We start from the raw sequence: 23,819 nt of genomic DNA, 5'->3' as shown, positions 1-23,819 counted from the left end.
CCGGTTCCAGCTTTTCTAGAACCGGAACCGTGGCCATGCCTACCTCCAAACCACTAGATTTAGAGTCTGTTCGGAATAAACTTTTGTTATTTTGAACCGGTTAAAATAATATTTATTTAAATTTTATTTGATAACATGAGATATAAAGTAACATTTAGAGAACTATGGAGTCTTATCTAAAACATTATATAACCTAACATTTAATGTTTGACGCCTTCTTAATGAAATAATTTTTTTTTACCGTCTTATTCTCAATTAATTTAAAATCATTATCTTATCATATTTTGTGGTTTTGCTTTTATGTTCCGCTATAATTAATAGTAAAAGAAAAAAAAGTTGTTTATACATTTCAAACTCAAGCAAATATTAAAATTTAAAAATATTAATCCTCTAAACTATTAGAAATTTTCAAATTTTTATTTATAAAATAGTGAACTTTTCGGTTTATTTTTTTATAGAGTTTAATGCCATGAATATGAGTATAAAATTCTAATGATTTTTTATAATTTTAAATTTAATTGTCAATCAAATAATTATTTTTACCGAACAGTTTCGTTTTCAACTGCTACTTAAACAACTAACAACTAATATTTAATATTTAATAGCTAATCGTAATTAAAATAATTAATACATACTAAAACAATTAATATTACCGTTTAAACCCTTGGTTCTGCTTTACACTTGTGTAGAGATTACACAAACCATGTGGTATCCAAATGGGCACAAATCAATTTATATATTTCTAGTTCTAATAAAAATACTATATTCGCATGCTACATCCTTATTAATTACAATTGAAAAAGGATTAAAAAAAAAAAACAAATCAAAATCAAGAAAAAAAAAAAATCAAAGTTCTTTAACTTTGAAGTGAACCCCAAACAGGGGCCCAACTAAAGGTCCACTAGGAAAAGAGGAAGTCTTGCATGTCTACACGCCACGCTCATGCATGAAGCTAGGCAGAGACACGTGTTCCAAGCATCTGAAATACGAAGACACGTAACGAAGGAGGTGATTATGTTCACGTGATATGCTACTAATACGATTACACAGTACACACACGAATTCGACAAATTTCTACTCTCAGGCAGCCCTTCGATTTTGCCCGTCTTAATCCATATCATCAATTTTCATTTTGGGGCCCATCATATCTATTCCTCTTCGATCACTGGCAATGATTAAATTTATCTGCTCCGTTGGTTAAAGTTGAATACAACACGTATTGAGATGAATTTGATCTTCATAAATAAAAATAAATACATTTTACAAAAAAGGATAGCTGTGATTAATAACATAATGGCTGAACTTTAGCCTGTGCTGCTCTTGAGAGTTCGAAGTTAGCAATGGTCTAGGCATTATCATGGTGGTAATAAATTAATTAATTTATCAATTAAAGTAATATCAGCAATATAAAAATAAATAAAATTAATTTAAATCCAAATCACGCACAAATATATACATATAAAAATACTTACGAATACAAAGAAAAAAAAAAAAAAACACAAGCAAAAGAGTGATATCCTATATATACAACATTGACTTGCTTAATAATTATACATATATACGTACGTATTATAAACCGTGCATTTTTCCTTAAAAAAAAAGAAAGAAAGAAAGATAATATACATTTGCTATATTAAACAAACTTAATTTTATATATCTCCGATCAGTTTTTTCTACCATGATTAAGATCCCTTCTTTTACCCCAGTCATGCATGCAGAGATGAAGCTTTTTAGCAGCAGCTAAAAAATCAATTGCCTGAATAGGATTTAAAATGCTATTCAACTCCTTAACCGTACTTAACCTAAAGTTATCAGCTTCTTGTAGAATACGCGCCATAGCCACATCAAGATCTTGAAGTGCCCGGTCCACCTCATCGCTAGGCTCATCAGAGGCCTGGCTCTGGCTCTTGGCGAGAATAGAAATTGGCTCATCGGCTATCTCTTCTTGTAAGCTCGCTAACTGGCTTGACAATTTCTCTTCTTGCTTGATTGTTCTTGAATGCAAATTGTTTACCATATTGAGCTGTCTCGCTGAAAGCTCACCAAGATTCCCTATTCTTGCACCTTGAAGATATTCTGCAAGATTAGATTCCACTTCTGACCCGCAAAGTGCGTAGACGAGTCTAATAAAAATGGAGGGTCTGCAACCGGCTAACCAGAGAAAAGAATTCTCCAAAGCAGAATTCCAACCGGGTGCAAAGTAGTGAGAGACGTTATTTTGGTAAAGATGGCTTCTCTTCTGTATGTAATCTTGAAAATGCTGAATGCTTTTCTCTGCAAGTTGGGTAAGTACAGTATCAGGAGGTTTTTCAGATTGATTTATGACTTGAAGGAGCTCGCCTAGATCTTGTTCTTGAAGTTTCATCCAATCTAGGAAGCATTTTTGCGATTCGTTGTGCTCATTTTCGGTTGCCATGGAAGTTCAAGTGTAGGACATTAGTTTTACAGATTTCATTTGGTATTTAAGTGGGTATGTGAGAGAATATGGACATGAATTAAGAGATCTCTGTGGATTGTCTGTGGGCTAATTTTGGTATGCGCTTTGGATTTCTTTCTTTTTTTGTATTACTCGAACCTGAAAAACCAGAAACTGATAAACTTTTCAATCTTATAACCAGGTGCTCTGAACTGGATTATTTGACTCTAATGTCAAATTGTAATTTTGGACATTACTAATTACATATGCTTCCAAGTTCCAGGAAAGGAATCAGTGACTTATATATGATCAAGTTCCAACAATAAGAAATTTTTAATTACTAATTTAGCATCCAAGAGGGACTTTAGATCAATTGCATTTATTAATTTCATGCGTTTGGAAAAATATTAATTTATTTTCCATGTGTATTTCCATTGAACAAATGCGTGATGAATCATCCTTTAATATATAATATATGGCTATTGAATTTATAAACTGACAACTGCGAGGAGATTTTATATATATAGTTATTTTCTTTTCAAAAATGAAAAATAAGTAAATTTTATAAAATGGACGTAATAAAAAATATATAAATATTAAATATAATTATAGCATTAATTACATTAAAAAATATATGTATATATAATTTTTTTAAAAAAATAATTATTTTAAGTATTTTTAGAATATCAAGTAAACGGATAAGCGAGTATGGGAGTTCTTGAATCCAAATGGCGATATGAGTAGTAAATTACTACCCACGCCTGTCCCAATCCGTTTATTTATTACCAAAAATCCGTTGAATCAAATTAGATCAAATTGGGTACCTGCTAGATTGGATAAAGTTGCAATCCCTAACGATGGTTACAGAATCACGAGTTTTAATTTTAAAATCACCAATTTCAGTTATAAAAAAAGTGAAATCGAAATCAAACCGCTTTTAAATGATTTGTAAAAACATTTTCGAACCGTCAATTCGATTTTATTCTGGTATTGAATTGAGCAATATATTTCAAACTTTTTTTTTAATTTGTACCTTAAATAAATAAATATAAATATTATTATTGAAAAAGCTAAAACAATTTAGTAAAAAACCTTAAAATGTTATTTTAAAAAATTATATAAAAATAAAAAAAATAAATTTATAAATTTTTTTAAAAATATTTTTTTTACGTTTCAAACTGAAATTACCGCTTTTAAATCAAAAACCATCTGTTCCAATTCTAGAAAATTAAGAATCAGAACTTTAAATACATAGGTTAGATTACAATTTGAAATAACAACCGTCACTTTGAACAACTGTCATGCCTAGGCATGGCCGCTTCAGTGAACCGCGCGGTTCGAAATGTTTAAAATTTTGAACCGGAATCGATCCTTGAACCTCCGGTTTCGGTTCCGACACGGTTCCGGCGAACCGACGGTTCGAATTACGGTTCCGATTCAGTTCCAGCATTACGCAAATTTTTAAATAAATAATAAAATTTTGATTCCGAATTCATAAATAAATAATAATTTTAAAATGTTTAAATTTTATTAACTAAATAAATTATTATAAACTTTAAAAGAAAAACTTCTGTTAACTAACTTAGAACTATTATTACATTAAATTTACAAATTTTGCTAATTCACTAATATAGAAAACTATAAATGGAATATAAAATTAATGAAATGAGTTAGAAATTATTATTTTCAAATATTAAGAAAATTATTAAAAAAATCAAATGAAGTAAATTTATGAATGGAAAAATTGAGATTAGAGAAAGAATTTGGAATTAGATGTAAGAAAATAAAAAATAAACAATAGATAATTCCAATATTAAGAAAAATAAAGCAATAGAAAAAATAATGAAATATGGAAATTTGCGAGAATTTTGATTGAGAATAAGAGAAGAGTTATGATATAATTGATTGTGAAATAAAAAATTATCAACTCATCATATTTATATATGTTTCTCATTTATTAGTTTTCCAAATTGTCCCTTATAATAAAAAAATAACAACTATATTTTTGGATAATTTAGTAAATAAATAAATAAATGATTAAAAAATGAATAAAATTTATTTACCAAAAAATAAATTAAAAATACCTATTATATCAAAAACTATTCGTTACACTCTTTTTTTATACACTTGAAAGTTTTTTTTATATATATATAAATCAACTATTCATGTACTATTTTTTGTATAAATTAAGTAAAAAAATATGTATTTTTTTCACCACTTTTTATAATTTATGTACCATTATACTTCTTTTCACCATAAATCAAATCAACTATAATCAAATAAAGTAATATAAATTTTTTTATAAAAATTTTAAGCTATAATTTTTTTGTACATCCGGTTCGAACCGGACCGAAACTGCCAGTTCTGGGCCGATTCCGGCTCATATTTTAAGATTCACATGAACCTTAACCGGCCCTTCAACTGCCGGTTCCGGTTCAAAATTATGAACAGCCGGTTTCAATTCGATTCCGATTCATTTAAGTACGGTTTGATTTCGGTTTGGTTCCGGTTAAAACCGAACCGGTGGCCATGCCTAGTCATGCCTAGATTCTAATAACACACAAAGTGTAATTTTTTTTTTAATGTAAAAAGTATGATTTTGGAAAAAATCTTTTCAATCCAAACAGTTTGTTTGTCTTTTTCCTTTTATTGTAATCAATTTTAGCCACCAACTAGTGCAATATATTATCTTGTTTAGAAAAGCCAACAGAATGAAGAGGTCCATAGCCACCAACTAGTGCAATCTAGAAGGATCCGTTGCCTTCACCAGCAGGTATAGCCCTTCAGCGGGCATCTATCTGGATATTAATTTTTCAAATTTGACGTCATTATCAATAGCAGTTTTTTACTGATGTTATTAAATTTTTATGCTGCTAATTTTTATTTTCTAGTATTATTAAAATAAATAATTTCTTATAGCAAGTGATTTGCCATTACTATTTATGCTGTTGATAAAAAAAAATTTATTTTGCTGAAATTTTAACTAGAAATTATTAAATTTTATTTAGAGTAAATTTTATATATACTAATTATAAAATTAATAAACAACTAAAAACACCTTAAAGCAAGATGACATTTAAAATGATGCTTCTCCCAAAATAATAATAATTATAATTATAATGTAATGTAAGTGAGTTTGACAAGTGCGTCACTTTCATCTAATAAACAAAATTTTTTTTCGTCTTAAATTGTTTTTTAATTTATTTGTTAAAAAAAAAAATGTTTCAAAGGTAATAAAGCACAGTAAAATAAAAGATTAAATGGTTATTTAATTATCTCTCTAAAGTTATTAAACATTAAGCAAAAATTTTTGTAATTTACCTATATTGTAATTATTGATTTTAGATATTTATTCCATAATAATAACGAATCATTTATCAAAAAGCGCATAAGACGAAGTGAAAGAAAGGATCCATGCGAGGTTTAATGCTGGAGGTGTTCATATCCAAAGCGGCAAAGCCTTTTCTTCATCACCAATTGAAGCAACCAAAAGATAGATCAAAAAATAGAATCAATCAAATAAATATGCAGAAAGAAAGCAAATTAAAAGAAGCAAAAAGATTACGAGGAATTAATATTCAAGAGCATGCATGGAACTGAGAGAGAGAGAAAGATTAGGTAACAATGACAGACAGAGACACGCCAGTGAAGCAAGAAGAACATATGTTTGGGTTCCACGTTGAACCCCACATAGTTTCTTTCACTGACACGTTTTCCAACATCAGAAACATAAAATACCAGGTGGTGGGGTGCATCGAGTGACTCATCAACTAGGTCAAAGCCAAACCCGTTTATATCTGACTCATCTCTTTTCACCTCTCACTCTATGCAAAGCGTCACTCTCGCCTTCACACCCCTCTTCTGCCTCTTCGATGCGCGTAAGCCATGCACAAGTCACACCATCACCACTACCACCACCACTCTAATATATATTATTTTTAGTTCTTTTCCTTCTTTCCTTCTTCAACGATTCAACAACAATCCTCCTCAGAGAAAAGTTATATGTTATATTATGAGAACCAAAGTAGAAGAGAGGTTTACTGAGTTTTTTGAGAAGTGGATATCTCAACTCAGTGAGTTTCTGCAATTACTAATGGAAGTTTCATCTGAGGATAATAAAGAGCAGCAAGAGGTACAGCTGCAACTACAAGATTTGGTTTCAAAAGTAACGCAACATTACAAAGAATACTACACGATAAAATGGGCTTTAGCTCGTGAAGATGTTCTTGCTTTTTTTTCTCCTATATGGGTTACTCCTTTAGAAAATGCATATTCATGGATCACTGGGTGGAAACCTTCTGCAGTTTTTAAACTGGTTGACTCAATGAGAACGAGTCGAGTTCCTGGTCCAAGTCTGACCGAGCTGACACAAGAACAGGTAGGACAGATTCAAGAGTTAAGGGTGAAAATAAGATTAGAAGAGGAGAAGGTGGAGAGAGAAATGGAGAGGCAACAGGTAGCTATAGCAGACAGGAAAATGATCGAGTTGCTTAGGCTCGTGGTACGAGTAAAGAATGGTGAGCAAGTGAGTCTGCAAGTGGAGGGACGGGTGCAAGTGGCATTGAAAGGAGTAATGGGTGGATTAGAAAAGGTTATGAAAGCAGCAGATTGTGTGAGGCTTAGGACTTTGAAAGGATTGTTGGATCTTTTGAACCCGTTCCAGTGTGTAGAATTTTTGGCCGGGATTTGTATGCTTCAAATTCAGATAAGCCAATCGGGAAAGAAATGAGATTTGTAGTGTTACTATTACCAACTTTTAGATTGCTGTATCCTGTAGTGTTTTCTTCTCTAGGGTTTTAGTTTTTTAATTAGCAAGTTTTGGTTTTATTTTTTCGATTTGTTTAATTAATTTTTGTTTTATCTTGTTTTGTTATTATCTTAATCATGTTTTTTTTTTTTTTTTTTTTTTTTTTTGTCACTTGTTTTGATTTTGTTACTCTTTCTATTCAATGGTCGATTTTCCGTTCATTTAACGTACTTTGTTAGTTATACAGTTAAAAGCAGGACATAGTATTTTATCAGATTCTGACAAAGGCTGGGATCGGTAAAATTAATTATTAATTATTTTTGGTAACTGTCATACGAAGCTAAAAATTAATTTAAACTTTTTATAAAATATTAAAATTTAATTTCTAAAAGATAATTCAGGACTATACAATTATAATTTCAAATATAAATTACACCAAAATCTGTTAAGAACAGTCAATTTAAATATAGAGATAACAATTAAAATTAAAATATCCAGAATAGCATAGAGCTCATAATAATTTTTTCTCTTCAAATTAAAATATTGAGAAGGGCATAAAAATCATAACTTTTTCTTTTGGTCGTGGTACCTCACCTTAACCATCTAGATTAAAGGTCATTGGTAGTTTGTTACTAGGTTAAGTATTTTTTCTTTTTGAAAAATATACTAAGAAACGAACGGTGAGATTCACTTACAGTAATTATTAACATGTTAATTACACAGACGCTCGAAGATGATTGATGATCCAGAATATGAAAGAGTCGGTCCATCTTTCAGAGGAATTATTATCACAAAATTAAATTAAAAACAAAAATCTCTGCCAAAACACATCAACTCCAATTACAATATCAAAGGAGCAGCTGTGGTTCCATCAGTTTAGTCGACCAAAAAAAAAACAAAAAAAGAGGTCCTGATAACACTAACAGCCTATTTATTAAAAAGCTCACAATTAATAAGTTCACTAGGAGTGAGATCCTAGTGCTAAGTTAGTTTTTTACACCACAAACTTGAATCACGAAATACATATATCATCCTGTACCAACTGGTAGCACAATACCCCATCAAGAGACAAATATATTACACCCTCCTTCTGATGGATGTGCTAGGGAGAAATGAAAAGAAAGAAGAAAAATAAAAAAAAGAAAAATTGAATACAATCAATTATGAGACAAATACAGAACAATGAGCCAAAAAAAAAAAAAAGATGTCAAAGCTGTGTACTGATGGTAATTCATTAATGTGGGGAGGAAGCACCTGAAAAAGCTAGTCTTTTTTGGCATTTGAGTGTGACAGACTTAAAATACAGAGAAGAGAGTCAGAAAGAACTTAAGTTGCCTCAACGGATAATATCTCGAGCTCGGCCCACCATAGCGGAGAAAGTCTTGGAGTCGCTTGATCAGGTGTTATTGGAATGACTCCTCTTAACTTAGTAGTAATGTCCCTCATTGTTGGTCTCTGCCTTGGATCTGGTTGTATACATTCTTGGATAATCTCGCAGATGACGTCGAGCTCATTGTTTTTGAAGGACTTAAGGGTTGGATCGATCATGTAGCTGATACTACGCTTGTCACTTAAATATTCAGAAGCCTGGCAAGTTCATAATTATTTATATATGCTTATTAGCAACATCACAGATGTAGCAATATAGCAAAGCTGAAAGCTATCAGATTGTAGAATTTCATAAAAAAATTTACCCATTTCTCAAGGGGCCCTTGTTCATCTGAGTATTGGAGCTTTCCAGAAATGATTTCAAGCAATAGAATCCCAAAACAATAGATATTTGTCTCTACATCAGCCAGCGGTGGCAACACAGAATGCTCCGAGTCATGATCACACGAGTGCTTCGGCTTTGGTGCTGTTTGTGGCAAGAAACAGATCTCTGCTATCTGCGAAAGGGAAGTAGAGAGTGAAAACGTACATTCAAGAAACAAAACATAGTAAAGTCCAATCTATGTAAGAGATCATACCTTAGCAGCATAGTCATCGGTTAGATAGATATTATGTGAATTCAAGTTCGAATGTGCCACTGGTGGATTTAAATCGTGGTGCATGTATTGTAAGCAATAAGCAACACCCATTATTATCCTCATCCTTGCAATCCAGTCAAGATGTTCCATTTCTTTAACTGAAGAATAGAATAACAGTTTTAGCCCCTAAATTGCTAAATCCACAAATGCAACCATTAAATATGCTAAGCAAGAGTATTACTATGAAGATGTTCAAAGAGGCTTCCATTGGGAGCATATTCAAACACCATCATCCTGTTGAAAGGTTCATCCTCCTCACAGAAGCCAATAAGATTGACGAAGTTCTTATGGTTAATCCGAGATAGTGTATCAATCTACATTGCAGAGACAAAAATTTAGTTGAAAAGGCAAGAGATTTAAATTATAGAGTCACTGGATGCTATCTCCCTCAAACATTGAATCTTCAGCTTAGTAACCACAGAGAGACGGACCTTTTTCCGGTATGCCATCTCTGCATTCTTTGACCATTCTTTGGAAGAAGCAATTAAAGTTGATGCAACAGCAATCTCAACTCCACTGGACAATGTTCCCTTGTACATAATGCAACCATCGTGAGTGTCAATTATATTGCTGAAATCCTCACAAGCAGTTTCCAGCTCAGCTCGATTTAGCTTCGGAACCCCTATATTTCACATAAATGGATGATCATGTTTTCAGAGAACTAAGCAAATGTCAAACTAGGGGATAAAAAAGACAAATGATTTATAGCTTTTTGTGAGTTACTTCAGTTCAAGGCACTTTGTAAAAACTGCCGAATCAATATGCGGTTGAATTCCAAATAAAGTAAAGGTTTTTCTGTTTCTTTCCTTAGGTATGTAATTCACCTGTAACAAATGCTTTTTGCAGCTGTCCACTCAGTCCTGTCTTCCAGGGACCTATAGTTGTGACTCCTCTTTTACGGCAAAGACACAGCAGGGCGATGACAAGAATGAAGAATGAAACCACAAATGGAATAATCAAGAAATACAACCAGGTATTTTCACCAGATTGTTCACTAGTTGGAGCACTTGTTGGTGGAGACAGAGCTTGTGACGCTACTGGCACAGGTGAAGGTTCATTTGGTATAGCTGGGAAACTCCCACTGCTATGGATAGTTGGTAAAAAAATTATCTCTTCAGAGGACCCACTATCAGCAGGTACAGCTTGGAGGTTACTGGACTCTTCAAGTAGTCTACGACGTCCAACATTGACAAGGATTTCTACATGTTGGACCATCTGTGGCTCAGATGAACCTGTTTAACGGAAAAAATTATATTTCCACCAGAAAATTTTAAAGTTGAATAATCCAAGATTGGGAAGCCACTGGGACTCACTGGCTGGCTTCTCACAGCAACTGTTGTCAAATTGATGCAGAGAGTCATTTCCATGATTGAACCTTGTAACAGGGTAAATAATCTCAGTAGAAAGAACAGAATAAACAACCTAATATAAAGAAAATTTTAGAAGTAGCAAATACATGGACAAATCTGTACACATGAAATGCATTTATGTGTGTGCAAGACAATATATGTTGCATACCATGGCAGCAGCAAGGCATTTAGGTAACGTATAACAGCTCCTTTAAGTGGGATTATCATTGAATAAGCCCCATTCAAGTGTTTCAAACTGTTCTGCCACACACTGCCCAAGACATACATTACAGTATCAGAACAGAAGATAATTAAATCACATCCATAATTAGGCAATCTTCTAAGTGCAATTTATATAACAGAATGCTCCATGACCAGTTAGAAGAAATCAAACAGGAGATTCGGAATGCTACGCCGAGTTTGAAGCATAGGACAACTAGATTATATATCAGCTATTAGTAAAAAACTACCAATATGTTTAAGAGTCGATATTGAAAAATCGTCCCATCCTACTTATAAAGTAAGATAACTAGAGCAAGCTGTTTATGCAAGATTTAGGGTCTGAGGAGCCAAAAGGACAAAATTTTTCCTTGTCTAGTTGAATAAACAACCAATTAGCATGTGAAAGGGTATAAATCAGCTGTAAAATAATTACACCACGCATCAGATACCAACTTTATATATATATATATATATATATATATATATATTAGCCCTCAGTTAAAACTTATCATCATGATCTACAACGTAATGACTAATGCATGTCTCCCATCAGGTAATTACGAAACGCCGGTGTATATTAGCAGTTAAAGAGAAGTGAGCAAATCACTTACCCATTTCTAAATTTTATATCTGTACACTTAGTTCCAGGGGCTGCAGCACATACAAGTTTTTCATCAAATTGCAATTCAGAAAAGAAGTTAATCTTGCCGATCTCCAAAAGACTGCTGCCTTCAAATTTATTGTTGCAAAGCAACCTAAATAAAGGTGATTTTAGTCTACATAACAACTAAACAGAGAATCCAAGAAAGCAGTGAAATCAACTACAGAACTCACAAGCATTTTAGTGATGGCAATCTTCTTATTTCTTCTGGAATTGTTCCATTGAAATTATTATCCCTCAAGTCTAAAAGTTCTAGCTTGGTAAGTCCTCCAATCTCTTTAGGAATGGCACCGGAAAAACAGTTTTTGTATAGCACACTGTTAAGAAAACAGAGCAAAGGCAACAGAGTTATATCCTTAATTGTTACGAGACCAACCAGGTTAGGCCTAATTAGCTTTATCCTCAAACATTAAATAGTTTAACTAGTATTATTCAAAAATCAAATGTTTAAGTTCCTCAATTAAAAAATTATAGGCAGTGGCGTTGTGAGTGCATGTCTGTTGAATCAGGAAGTTTATTTAGTATGCTATAGTGAATTGAAAAGAGAATCAAAAGTATGACTCCTCACAGAGATCTTAAGTGACTGAGTTTGCCAATATCAGGTGCCAATGTCCCTTCCAAAGACAGCCCATTCAGATCTCTACAAGTGCACAAAACCATTATAAGATAATCCATTTTTTTCCATTATGCAATGAAAAAAATAATAGTTGTTGCAAGGCAAGCACAAAGAGAGACTTACAACATTTGAACTTTACCATCCACACATTGAACGCCAGACCATAAGCAAGCATTATTATCATGAGAATTCCAGTTAGCAAATGCACTAAAAGGATCAGAACTTACTTTTGCACGAAATTCCAACAAAATTAGTCCTGCATATGTCACCCCACATTGAATTCATATATCAAAAACAAAATTCTACAATCGTCAATTTGTCACTATAACAATATATATCAAAAGAACTGTAAAAAATAAGAATTACCCTCATCATTAAGTGACCAAGAACCTTGAATTTCAAGACCCAGAATCAGAACCAAGAAACATAACTGGAATCCATTTGGGTTCCATCTACCCCCCATCGCTTGATGAACCAATTATGGCACTGGAGGTAGCTACAACAATACAATATCGCCAGGTTTCCTATTCAAGACCGCCCCTTCAATTCACAACAATAACGAAAGTAACACAACTATCGTAATACCTGAGTATATGTTTCGATTTACAAAGAACTATACAACACTATATTACAAGGAAATGCAAAGTCTTCACATTTGTCAATAATGATAATATCAGGGTCCCTCATCTCTGCTTTAATAAATTTTTTCTACACCCGTTCCTCCAAAATGTACATAACCTGGCTCAGCGGGTTATATATCTCCACGAAATGAATTGGAACTGAAATGCAAAAAGACAAGAAGTGGGTAAATTGTTGCAAAAAAGGGACAGCATTGCATAGCCAACAAAGAATCAAGGAATACCCGCAAGAGCAAGTAATCAAAAAGAAAGAAAAAGCAAAAGGGTCGTTAAATTTACCATGAAGGAGTAGCAAAAAAAGGTGGTGTAGTCTCCCCTGAGGGCAAATTTCCAATTCTGGTGTAATTTGATAGATTTTTTTTTTTCTTTCCAAATCAGAAACCTTCTTCAAGACGAGGGAGGGAATGTAATGGGCTGGTGATAGGTGGGAGGAAGATAGACAGGTAGAGACTCAAAAAGGCAGCAATGAAAAAATAATAATTTTTTAAATAAATTAAACTGCAAAAGCTTTTTCAAGAATATCAAATATTTTTCTATTACTGCCTCTTTGCAGGATGATCTCAGAGGATCTCTTCGACCATCTTCGATGCCTCTCTCACGACTGGCCCTCTCTCTCCTCTTCCTCTCTCTGGTTTCTTATTTTGCTTTTCTTTATTTTCTTTTCTCTCTCTTTCCCCGGAGTTTCTTTCCTTTCGTCCTGCTTTCTTTTTCCTTCCTCTTTTCTTTGTTTCTTTTTTTTTTTTTTTCCCTCTCTCTCTCTCTCCCCTATCCCCCACCTGCCACCCCAAGAAGCTGTGCCTTCGTGTTTTCCATTTTGCGTTTTTTTTTTTTTTTCTTTTTTAGTTTTGTGGGTCTCATACTTAACTATATTATTTTTATTTTTATTTTTCAAAAGAATTATTGTGATTTTTTTTTTTTCGAATAATGTTTTTGGTAGGCTAGGTGGGGCCTAAACATGTCTAGATTTTCGCGGGAAGCTCAACCGGCAAACGGATAACCGCCAAGCGGAGGTGGGAGTTTCCGGCGACGGGCAGTCTTTTTAGTTTGTTTGTGATTTTGAGCGGTACTGAGGGCCCGACTTCCGGTGTAATCGGACGCGCTTTTAGTTCATTTTGACTGGCCCACATTTTTTTCTCCCATTCTGTCATGAGTTTACGTGCGTCCCTCTTTCAATTTTTTTTTCCACATTTTAGATAAAATCAGAAAATGGATGGTGGCATGCATTAATCCAACTTAGTTGTAATGTATTTCTTTTTAATTAGGAAAATTCCTCTTTGCTATATAATTAGATTTGCAAATCTTTAAATAATTACATGCCAATTTCAGTTTTGGATACAAAGAAATATTTTTTATTTATTAAAATGTTTTTAGATATTTTTATAAATTGTTTAAACCAACACATAACTTTAATTGAAGTTACTAACATTATAAACAAAATATATAGCAAATAAAAATAAGAAATTATGTTTTAATAGCAAAAGCTTTGTTGCACATTAACGCTTAATTTATAATTAGTGCATTTATAATCTGCCAACAAACTAAGATTGGAATTTTTTCCTAATCTTAAACAAAAAGTTTCACAACTAAGGGGGTTGATCAATGAAAATAACTCAAACTTCTTAAGTAAGAGGTCCAATATTCGATTATTATAAAAAAAAAAAAATTATTCGAAGTTTCTCTTCTTATAATCTTGACATGGAATTTTTAGTCCAATAAATTCAAAACCGTTATGGTAAAACAAAAAAAAGCAAAAATTATATACACACTAAAAATAAATCACACTCTATATTACCAACAGATTCACAATCCGCAGTTAGGTTAATGCAATGGTAGGAGTTCTAGAACTTTATAAATAGCTTTTTCTTTTCCAATAGGATTAATGCCTGTCTACTCATCTTCAAAGACAAGTTTCATTAGTTGGAAGTAATTGAGCGCGCACCACCCAAGCTTACCAACTCTTTTCCTCGTCACAAGTCAATGTGATACATAGATTAAAAGAGCATCAATCATTTTTTTTTTCTTTTTAATTTCTATTTAAAGATATTTTCAGGTCAACCTGTATGTGAATCAATGTAAATAATTGAATCCCTTTGTCTAGGGAATTCAATAATGTACTCTCATATTTGACTTCCTTATCCTCCGTTTTATAAAAATAGTAAAGATTAAAAAATATAATTAATATTGTTAAATAATATATTTTTTAAATTTTTTCTTAATGTATTCTTAGATTTCATTCCTGTACTAAAATTAAATAATTCATATAAAATTATTATTGAAACTAATTGAAATATATTTTTAATGGATAAATAATTCATATAAAATAATATTTTTTATAGTGTTCAGTAATATAACCTTTGAACTAACTTATCGAGATTAAAACAGCGTTTTATAAAAAATTAACCCATGCAATGTTTAACTTTAAGCATTTTATGAAAAACTATTCAAAAAGTTAACAACTAAACGCTAAACAACTAATAGCTATCAAAATAACTAATTTTGTCAAATAAACTTTAACGAGAAGATCAACTAAACCACGTCTGATTGACAACTAATGATGGGTTTTGTCGAGACATAAAAAAGAAATTTTAATATTTGCTTGGTAACCTTTTTATAAAAATCCAATTACTAAACACATGGCCATATTTTTACTTTTCCACATTGGTGAAAATTTTTTTATTCATCCAAAAGAATGGAAATTTTGAGTTTTTATAAAAATTTCAATATTAAATATTCAGTCAAACAATATTTTATATACTATAACTTTTTTTATTTATATACTATAATTTCACAACAGCTAAAATTATATTTTGTTTTGTGAGATCGTGTATATGTTGGTTCATTAATAGGTTAAATAATAATTGTATTTCATGCTAATTGGTTATTATAAAAAATTCATATATATATATATATATATATATATATATATATAAAGGATAATTATTGATTTTTATTGGTGTTGACATGATACTTCCTTTGAAGAGAGACTTCGTAAGATTTGAGTATTTATATTTAACTAATTTGAGAAAAAATTTTAAGTTTTTAAAGAAAAATTTTTATTTTTCATTAAAATTTCTCTCTCTAATTTATAGGTTTTATGAGAGAGTTTTAAATACAATGACTTTTGATTTTTTTCCGTATTAATTTTTTATGAGTTTGTTGAGCATTGCCTCATTTCAATTATTTCATGATATATGTTTTGAATTTAATATGATGATCTTTTAATAACATATATAAATTGGCCGAGAAAGTGCTAAGTATTAACCGGTTTATTGGAATCTTCAAATTAGAAATTTAGGTACTTCAAATGAGTTTCTTGATATTTTTTTCAGTTATTTGATTATCTCCTATATGGTTTGTTCTCAAACATTGATCAATCTTGTAAATCGAAACGTTCATTATATATTTTGTACTTATTATGTCAATTTTTGTATTCAAAATAACCATGTTAATCCTCAAATATCAAATCTGCCTTCTTAAAATTAAAGTCCTTTCTCTTCTAATTGATGATATGTTTATAAATTGGCCTAAAAAAATATTTTATAAAACCAAAGATCAAAACAAATAATATAACATGGACAAAAAATATATTACTAAAAATATATCAGATATGAATTGCAATAAAAAATTATTACTTCAAGAGAATAAATGTTCAATTATCATTTTAAAAGAATAAATGTTCTCACTAATTTTTCCATCGATATTTCGTGTTTATAAAGTAATATACCTTTTTATATTGATTTTTGGTCACGTGTAAATACCATGTTAACGTTATTTTTCCTTTCAAGTTTATTACATGAATAATTCACTATTAGTTAGGATAAAATTTTCAATTCACATAGTATATTTGAACCATACTGTCTATCATTATATGTACTTTAATTCTTAGCAATTTTTATTTAACACGAATTTCAATAATCAAATCCCCTAAACTTAACAAAATATTTGGAATGGTTGTTTTAGTGGTAAAAAGTAAAAACGAGGTGTATTGTGGTAGAGTCATTGATGTGTGAAACCACTTATTATAAAAGGGGACATAATTAATGATGAAGGATTAATTAAAGCATCAGTGTTGAATAAAAATTCAGATTCATTATATGCAAAAAAAAAAAAAAAAAAAAAAAAAATCATTGAATTTTACGTCATTCGAAAATTCAATTACCTAACCTATTTGCCCCACATCATTATCAATTAATTATAATTCCACATTTCGCCTGACGGATGGTCGGTCCAATTATTTTAAATTACCGTCGTGGGAGGTTTTTTTTGGGTCCAATTCTTTTTTTTTTTTAATATACACAAAATTCCATAGAAATAGATAGAACATCTAGATAATAATATAAAATTACAAACATATTTAGTAAATTTCTCAACAAATTGTACATTAATTTTGCATTTAATAAATAACTTGTTCATTTGCATTATAAGTTAAAAAGTAATTTTAAAATGTTATAAAATTGTCATATACGATTAGAGTTACGTAATAAGTTATGTTTTTTTTTTAAAAAAAAAAATTATGCAACAAATGATATTAAAAATCCGAAATGAATTGTTAGTTGTTTTTTTTTTTTTTTTTTTTTTTCAGGTCTTGTTCCAAAAAATTAACCGTTTAAGTTGTCTTTAATTTTTTTAAATAGAAAATGAGAATAAAGTTCTAAGTTTTTTTAAATAGAAAATGAGAGTAAAGTTCTAAGAAGGTACACACCTAAGGACGTGCAACGGGTTTGGTATCCATTTAAAATGCATTAATAGAACCGTCTAAATTTATTTAGGAATTCAATTTTATTATACGAACCCATTTAATATTATAAATATATTTTTTATTTTTAAAAATAAAAATAAGTAAAAATTATAAAATTATATTTTGACCCGATAAAAAATAATACTATTACCAAATATAATTATCGCTTTAATTATAATTAAAGAGGTGCATATATATAATTTTTATCTAAATTAAATTATTTTTAATATATTAATTCAACGGATAATGGTAACAGGTATCTGAATTTTTAAATCCGAATTCAATACTAGTAACAAAAAAACTATTTGAATCTATCTGAAACTCATTTATTCACTATTTAGACCTGATAAAATTGGATCGATTTAGTTACTCGCTAAATCAAATAAAATTGCGGTCCTGTATATACACCAATACAATCATTTGAAATCCATAAAACCAATGCAATTCTACGTGATTTTATAGAAGTTTTTTTTTAGCCGTTAGTTTTCTAAATAATCTTAGTTGTACGAAAAATTGTTTTCAAAAAGAGCCTAAAAAATAAATTAATTTTTAGATTAACATGTTTTTCATCGAGAGAGATGAAGTGATAATTTATTTTATTTTTTTAGTATTAGAGAGGGGATTTTGGATGAATTGATTGTTATGTTAACCTAATTCAAAAGGATGAAAAATCTAGTTATTGATTCAATCTATTAAAATTGGATTATAATTAAGTTAGAGTCTAGTTTTGAATTAGATTGAATTGAAAAGAGTACATGTTGATTTGATTCTTATTAGAATCGAAATTTACAATTTTCAATAGTGATAAATATATATAAATATAAAAAAGAAAATAAAAATGCCAGAATCAAAATCGACCAACATCACTGAATAAATTCTGATTTTGAGCCTTTAAAATTCAGAATTGCAGGTTCAGTGAACCGGTTGGCCTTATCATCAAGGATGAAAATAATTTCGAATGGCAAAATTGTAATTGAAGAAAATAATAGGGATAAAAAAGCCACGAAAGTTGTCACAGGTGAGGAATTTTCAGCCGTAAAACAATCCATCTTTTGTCTTCATATGGTGACAACTTCTCGCTTCTGCTTTCCTTTCTTCTCCTAATTCTTCTTTTCCGGAATATCATCAAATTACCCATCGACGCTTTCTCCTTATCTGGTACTCTCTCTTAATTCTCACTGTATATGTATGCGTTTTTTTTTTTTTCTGTGATTTTGATCTGGGTAATTAAAGATTTGAATTTTGATTGATGGGGCTGAGTTTAATTTTTGGTGTGACTGCTTGCCTAAATGAATTACTATTTTTACCAGTTTAGGTTTCTGATTTTCACTTCATTTCTGTTGTTTTAGCGAAGAATCTGAACTGAAAAATTAATAAAAATGGAACTGGAGATGCACTTTATTGTTGTGTACGAGTATGGTTTTGATCTGGGCAATCAAGGTTTGAGAGGTTAGGGTTGAGTTTTATTTGTTGTCTAGTAGTTGCGCGAATGAATTGCTATTTTTATTCTTCTAGGTATCTGATTTTCCACTTCACGTTTGTTGTGTTACAAAGGAATCTGAGCTAAAGAAGAAAACAAAATATAAACCAGAGATTTTGGACTCTGGGTTTGTTAGGAATCAAACAAAAACTTAGAAGTAAAAGGGGTAGGTTGTGCAATGTGTTATTTTCTCTTGAAAAGAAAAATAAAAATTATCGTCATTTTATCGTTGATGTTGTCTTGTGTAATTTTTTTTTCTTTTTTGAACTTATAATCACTAAATGTTGGTTTCTAGGTGCTGCAAGCTATTTCGAACTTGGGATTGATTAACTGCCATGCATCTATATTACTGTCCTTTTGGCTCATGTTGGACTGCATTTTGGAATTGTTGCAGAGAGACAGTATCGCTGTTAAATGCTTAACAACTGTAACCTAGAGGAACCCAAGTTGTTAGTATTTGATTTGGATGATCAATTTTTGCACAAGTTTTGGTGATCCATTAGTTGCTCGACAAGTCAGCTTCTTTCTACTTTGTGATTAGATTGGCTCGTGGGTTGTTTACTACATTCTTTGCATCATGCCAGTAGTTCAAAAACTGTATGATGCTTGCAAAGAGTCTTTCTCAACTAATGGTCCTATATCAGAAGAAGCTCTTGAAAAAGTTCGTGGAATCCTAGGTGCGCAGATAAACTGTAGTCATCACTTCATCTGATTTCTTTTGTGTATCAAGTCTTCCCTTAACTTAGATTATATCTGTTGCCTTAACGCTTCTAGTTCTATATAATGCTTTACCAGATCAAATGAAGCCTTCTAATGTGGGTCTCGAACAGGAGGCGCAATTGGCTCGTCAATGGAAAGCATCCATCAATGGTACCAATGGCAGAAGAGGGCGTAATGGCAGTCACCAGTACCCACCTACAATAAAATATCTGCATTTGCACGAGTGTGACCGATTCTCTGTAAGCAAATTGAAATTGGAACCTTTAACTCCATGAACACTTTTTTTTTAGGTATTTGGTTTTCCTATGTGGAAACTGAAAACTGACTTAATATTTGTTTTTGCATTTCGGACTTTGCTGCAGATAGGGATCTTCTGTATGCCACCATCCTCTATTATACCGCTTCATAATCATCCTGGGATGACTGTATTGAGCAAGCTTCTTTATGGTTCATTACTTGTAAAGTCATACGATTGGCTTGATCTCCCTGGGTTTGATGATCCCTCTCAAGGTCAGTAATTTTCCATGTTGAACATGTATGATAGCAGTTATTGGGTGTGCTATTTACATTTCATTATCTTTTAAATACCATAATGGCATAATCCTAAATTACTATCTAGCTCAAAATTGCACAATAGAAGCAGTTACTAAGTTATGACTGAAATACACTTCTTTGTCTTGAAGATGTAAGAAGCTAACAGTTGTTATTATCTACTTATAGATGCTCAATGGGTGGATCGTGAGAGATACTTTCATGTGATTTAGTATCATTTGTAAAAAGGCTAATTGACTTTGATTGAGAACTTAAGGTTAACACCCATTTAAGGCATAGTTTTAGTATCAGTAGGTGCAAGAGAATCGTGCCAGTGGATAAAACGACATGCACATTTGACCTATTTTGGATAATGATTTAGTCGTATGTGTCCCTATGTCATGCTGATAATCCTTTCTGACAGCGGGATTGATTTGTTTATTAAAAAAAAAAATGATGCAGATGGCTAATCTGCTGTGGAGCCTGAAAGAATAATTAAGCTAAAAGTGCAAAAGCAGGATATCTAACACTGAAAGGAAACTGAGAGAAGCAGAAGAAAGACCCTGAGCTAATCCTAACTAGAATGCTTTTGAGCAAGAAGAGGGAAAAAACAATTTAACTGAAAAACAGGATTAACTTGTCAAGAGGTATATCTAAAAGCCATCCGTAGTTGAGACCAACATCAACACCATAATTTGTACGAATTTCAAGAGCATGTTGCTAAAATATAAATTTTCTCAAGAAATAATATTTACCCTCATATTTGCTTTTACTTCATATGAGATCATCTGCAGAGATTCTAGCAAGACAAAGCCTTTTGATAGTGGATTCTCAGAGTAAATAATAAATATTATTACTTAATGTGTTGCTGGGAGTACAATTAGCCCCAACTTCATTGAATGCTGATGGATAATAAAGGAATGGGAAATTATTCAGTATACCAGGTGCCTTGCACTGTCGCTCACATAAATGTGGGATCCATCATCCTTAAATGCATATGTAGTCCATATTTTTTTGAGTGCAGGGTGCACTGAATAATTCCCCAGAAGAAATTGCTATTAGGCATGTTATTAAGTAACTACTCAGACAAGACATAATTACATCCAAACTATAATCATCAACTTGATGGCTATAAAACTTTTGCCATCATCAAAATGGAAATTTCAAAATGAAAATTTTCTAAACTGTATCATATTCGACTTATAGTGCAATTGCACTCATCGTAACGCCTTTTTATTGCTCGACCATTATAGCTGTTGGCAGTGTACTATCAGTTTTTCTGAATAAATTGTGGTAACCATGGACCTCACGGATATTGGAACACGCATATTGAGTTGATGAGCAATTCTTTTATTTTCTAGGCATTTTAGATGGAGCAGATATCAGTATATGATGTACATTTAATTGGATTACAGCTAGTTTTTCAAAAATTTGTTTTTTGGGAGTTAGAAATATTATAGCTGCTTCATTTTCTTGGTTTAAGACAGAAATTTGGCAATTTTCTGAGTAATATATCTTGCCCTGGAGGGAAATTACTTCTGCTGCTATTATCTAATGAAAGATGGTAAAATTTCCACTCAAGGTTTGAAGTTAGATTGAAGATGTAATTTGGAACCTGCTTATGTCATGATAGATGACTAAATGAGTTTACCTGTTGGTGAACCGAAATTAAGCTGGCAACACCGAGATGTTTCCAGCGACTTATGCGGTGTCAATTAATTGCTTAAGTACTCTTCTGTCTTTTCCTCCCCTCATCTTTTTCTCTCTGAGATGCACTCTCAATTGCAAAATTGATCAAAATAAAATAAAATGATATTATGGATTAATTGGCTTCCATGTACCCAGTTGAGGTTAATGTCGATCTGAGCATGACTTCTATTTAGAATTTACATCTTATATAGGTAGTATCTTATATATTTTTTTTCTTTAATTTTTTCACCTTGACACTCAACATGTTTATATTCTTCTGTCTTTTTCACTCTAGTTCAAAGATTAAGTTCATTTTTTTGGAAATTTACAGCAAGACCTGCAAAACTTGTTAGAGACTGTGAAATGATTGCACCATGTGGCACAACAGTTCTTTATCCCAGTAGTGGTGGCAACATACATTGTTTCAAAGCCTTGACACCCTGTGCTCTCTTCGACGTTCTTTCACCCCCATATTCATCGGAAGATGGGAGACACTGCTCTTATTTCAGAAGGGTCCCTGCACGAGTTTTACCAGGTATCCATGTTCATTTCCGGTTTCCATTTGTTACTCATCTCCCGAGTTTCCAAAGGCCTAATGTAAAGAAACTATTCCATTTTATTACTCATCCCTCCCTCTATCGATTTCTCTCGCTGTTAAAGAAATGAAAGAATTTCTTTATTTCTTTTTTTACCTTTGGCAGAAGGTGCTGCTGAATTGTGTGGCATACAACCTTCAGAAGTGGCATGGTTAGAAGAAACTCCGCCTCCAGAAAACTTTGTGGTGCAGAGGGGTCTATATAAAGGCCCAAATATTAGGCTTTAATAAAGGGTTTTTCCCCCCTCCCCTTTTGGATAGGATGTAAAGTACCATTAATCAGATCAGATGAACAAATGGATAACCCTGGAATTGATTGCTGGAAAGTTAGCTGTCAACTGACATGGCAAGTAATAATTAGTCCTTGGCTTTGTAAGGTTTTTGTGTGTTGTGATAAATCCCCAAGTCCAAAAAAAAAAAAAAAAAAAAAAAAAAAAAAAAAAAAGAAGCTATTCTGTTCATATTATCGCCCTGATGAATCATTACTCAAAACAAACTTGACCTTTTCATATTTTTGTAATTTGCATGTAAATATTTGGTCAGTGCGGGGATCAAAGTAGCAGTGATGGCATGTAGAATGTTTCACCTAGGATTATGCATGTACAATACGATACATAAAAATATAATATTCAACAATATTATCAGTAATCATCATAATCTTCAACTATAATCTTTTATCAGCATTAACTAAGTTAGTTTTGTTATTTTAAATTTTTTTTTTTTTTTTTTTTTTTTTTTTTGGACAATTGTCAGGTTGTCAACTTTGGCAGTTGGCTGATAGTAATAAGGTAAGCGGTTCAACGTAGAACCCGACAGGCGCACTACATTTGAGAGAGTGAAATAACTATTTTATTTTTGAAGGCCCAATGGGCTACACTACACTGGATATATGCTAACTCTTCCTAGTTAAAGCTTCTTTGGGCCACCCATAATGTCATTTTGCCACCTTTGTAACTACTTTCATTTATTTGCAATTCCCTAAAATTATAACAACTTAAAAGTGCAAGCTGTAAACAGAGAGAAGAAATTTTTATGCATTTTCCTCAATTTCGTGAAATTATGAAATATTTATGTTAATTTAAAAAAGAAATCCTTTAAGTTGGAAATCATATTCAATGTAGAACTTTAAAAATAGGAAGTTGGCATACCTGCTCTGTCTTTGCAAGTGATACAGCCCATGGAGAAGGAAGAAGTGTCAGAATATGCGTCATCTCTAGTAACATGTATGTGTATATATATATATATAGTACGACATATATATGTGCCTATGTTCGCGGCGACTCTTTTGCCAACAATTTATCGATCTCAACATTTTGGATTTTGTTTTTCTTTTTGCCAATTATTTTTAAATTCTGAAATTGCATTTATCTATATATACCTGCCATTCAAT

General features: G+C 31.6%; 4 protein-coding genes across 7 annotated transcripts; 2 read left to right on the top strand and 2 right to left on the bottom strand.

Annotated features, from left to right (window-relative positions):
• Positions 1–1,522: 1,522 nt before the first annotated feature.
• DOG1 (delay of germination 1) lies at positions 1,523–2,692 on the bottom strand. Its single transcript, XM_012237036.2, has one exon. It carries the CDS (start codon positions 2,414–2,416, stop codon positions 1,664–1,666), a length of 753 nt encoding a protein of 250 aa, XP_012092426.1. The 5' UTR covers positions 2,417–2,692; the 3' UTR covers positions 1,523–1,663.
• Positions 2,693–6,263: 3,571 nt separating this feature from the next.
• LOC105649677 (transcription factor-like protein) lies at positions 6,264–7,382 on the top strand. The gene has a single exon (XM_012236398.4). It carries the CDS (start codon positions 6,429–6,431, stop codon positions 7,143–7,145), a length of 717 nt encoding a protein of 238 aa, XP_012091788.1. The 5' UTR covers positions 6,264–6,428; the 3' UTR covers positions 7,146–7,382.
• A 695-nt stretch (positions 7,383–8,077) lies between these two features.
• Positions 8,078–13,435, bottom strand: LOC105649676 (protein MALE DISCOVERER 2). Its single transcript, XM_012236397.4, has 14 exons — positions 12,956–13,435; positions 12,405–12,817; positions 12,162–12,294; positions 11,991–12,062; positions 11,596–11,739; positions 11,373–11,516; positions 10,709–10,810; positions 10,504–10,565; positions 10,015–10,422; positions 9,622–9,812; positions 9,372–9,504; positions 9,131–9,288; positions 8,858–9,049; positions 8,078–8,750 (listed from the first exon to the last, which is right to left on the bottom strand). Exons 2-14 carry the CDS (start codon positions 12,499–12,501, stop codon positions 8,490–8,492), a joined length of 2,097 nt encoding a protein of 698 aa, XP_012091787.1. The 5' UTR covers positions 12,502–12,817; positions 12,956–13,435; the 3' UTR covers positions 8,078–8,489.
• A 4,985-nt stretch (positions 13,436–18,420) lies between these two features.
• On the top strand, positions 18,421–23,077 carry LOC105649675 (plant cysteine oxidase 4). Of its 4 annotated transcripts, XM_089716606.1 has the most exons (8): positions 18,461–18,572; positions 18,764–18,863; positions 18,969–19,060; positions 19,190–19,571; positions 19,690–19,853; positions 19,977–20,124; positions 22,166–22,369; positions 22,536–23,077. In XM_089716606.1, the coding sequence occupies exons 4-8, from the start codon at positions 19,472–19,474 to the stop codon at positions 22,655–22,657; spliced, it is 738 nt and encodes a 245-aa protein (XP_089572732.1). In that variant the 5' UTR covers positions 18,461–18,572; positions 18,764–18,863; positions 18,969–19,060; positions 19,190–19,471; the 3' UTR covers positions 22,658–23,077. The 4 variants fall into 4 exon arrangements, with proteins under 4 accessions (XP_012091784.1, XP_012091783.1, XP_089572732.1 ...); XM_089716607.1 differs by lacking the exon at positions 18,969–19,060 and having other exon boundaries at positions 19,289–19,571; XM_012236394.4 differs by lacking the exons at positions 18,764–18,863; positions 18,969–19,060 and having other exon boundaries at positions 18,421–18,572; positions 19,289–19,571.
• Positions 23,078–23,819: the final 742 nt, after the last annotated feature.

Source organism: Jatropha curcas, chromosome 11 (assembly GCF_041381405.1).
Source record: "Jatropha curcas cultivar XTBG-Jc1 chromosome 11, XTBG_Jcur_1.0, whole genome shotgun sequence".
NCBI classification, from domain to species: Eukaryota; Viridiplantae; Streptophyta; class Magnoliopsida; order Malpighiales; family Euphorbiaceae; genus Jatropha; species Jatropha curcas.
The sequence above is the reverse complement of the archived record's forward strand: the minus strand, read 5'-3'. Positions and strand labels throughout refer to the sequence as shown.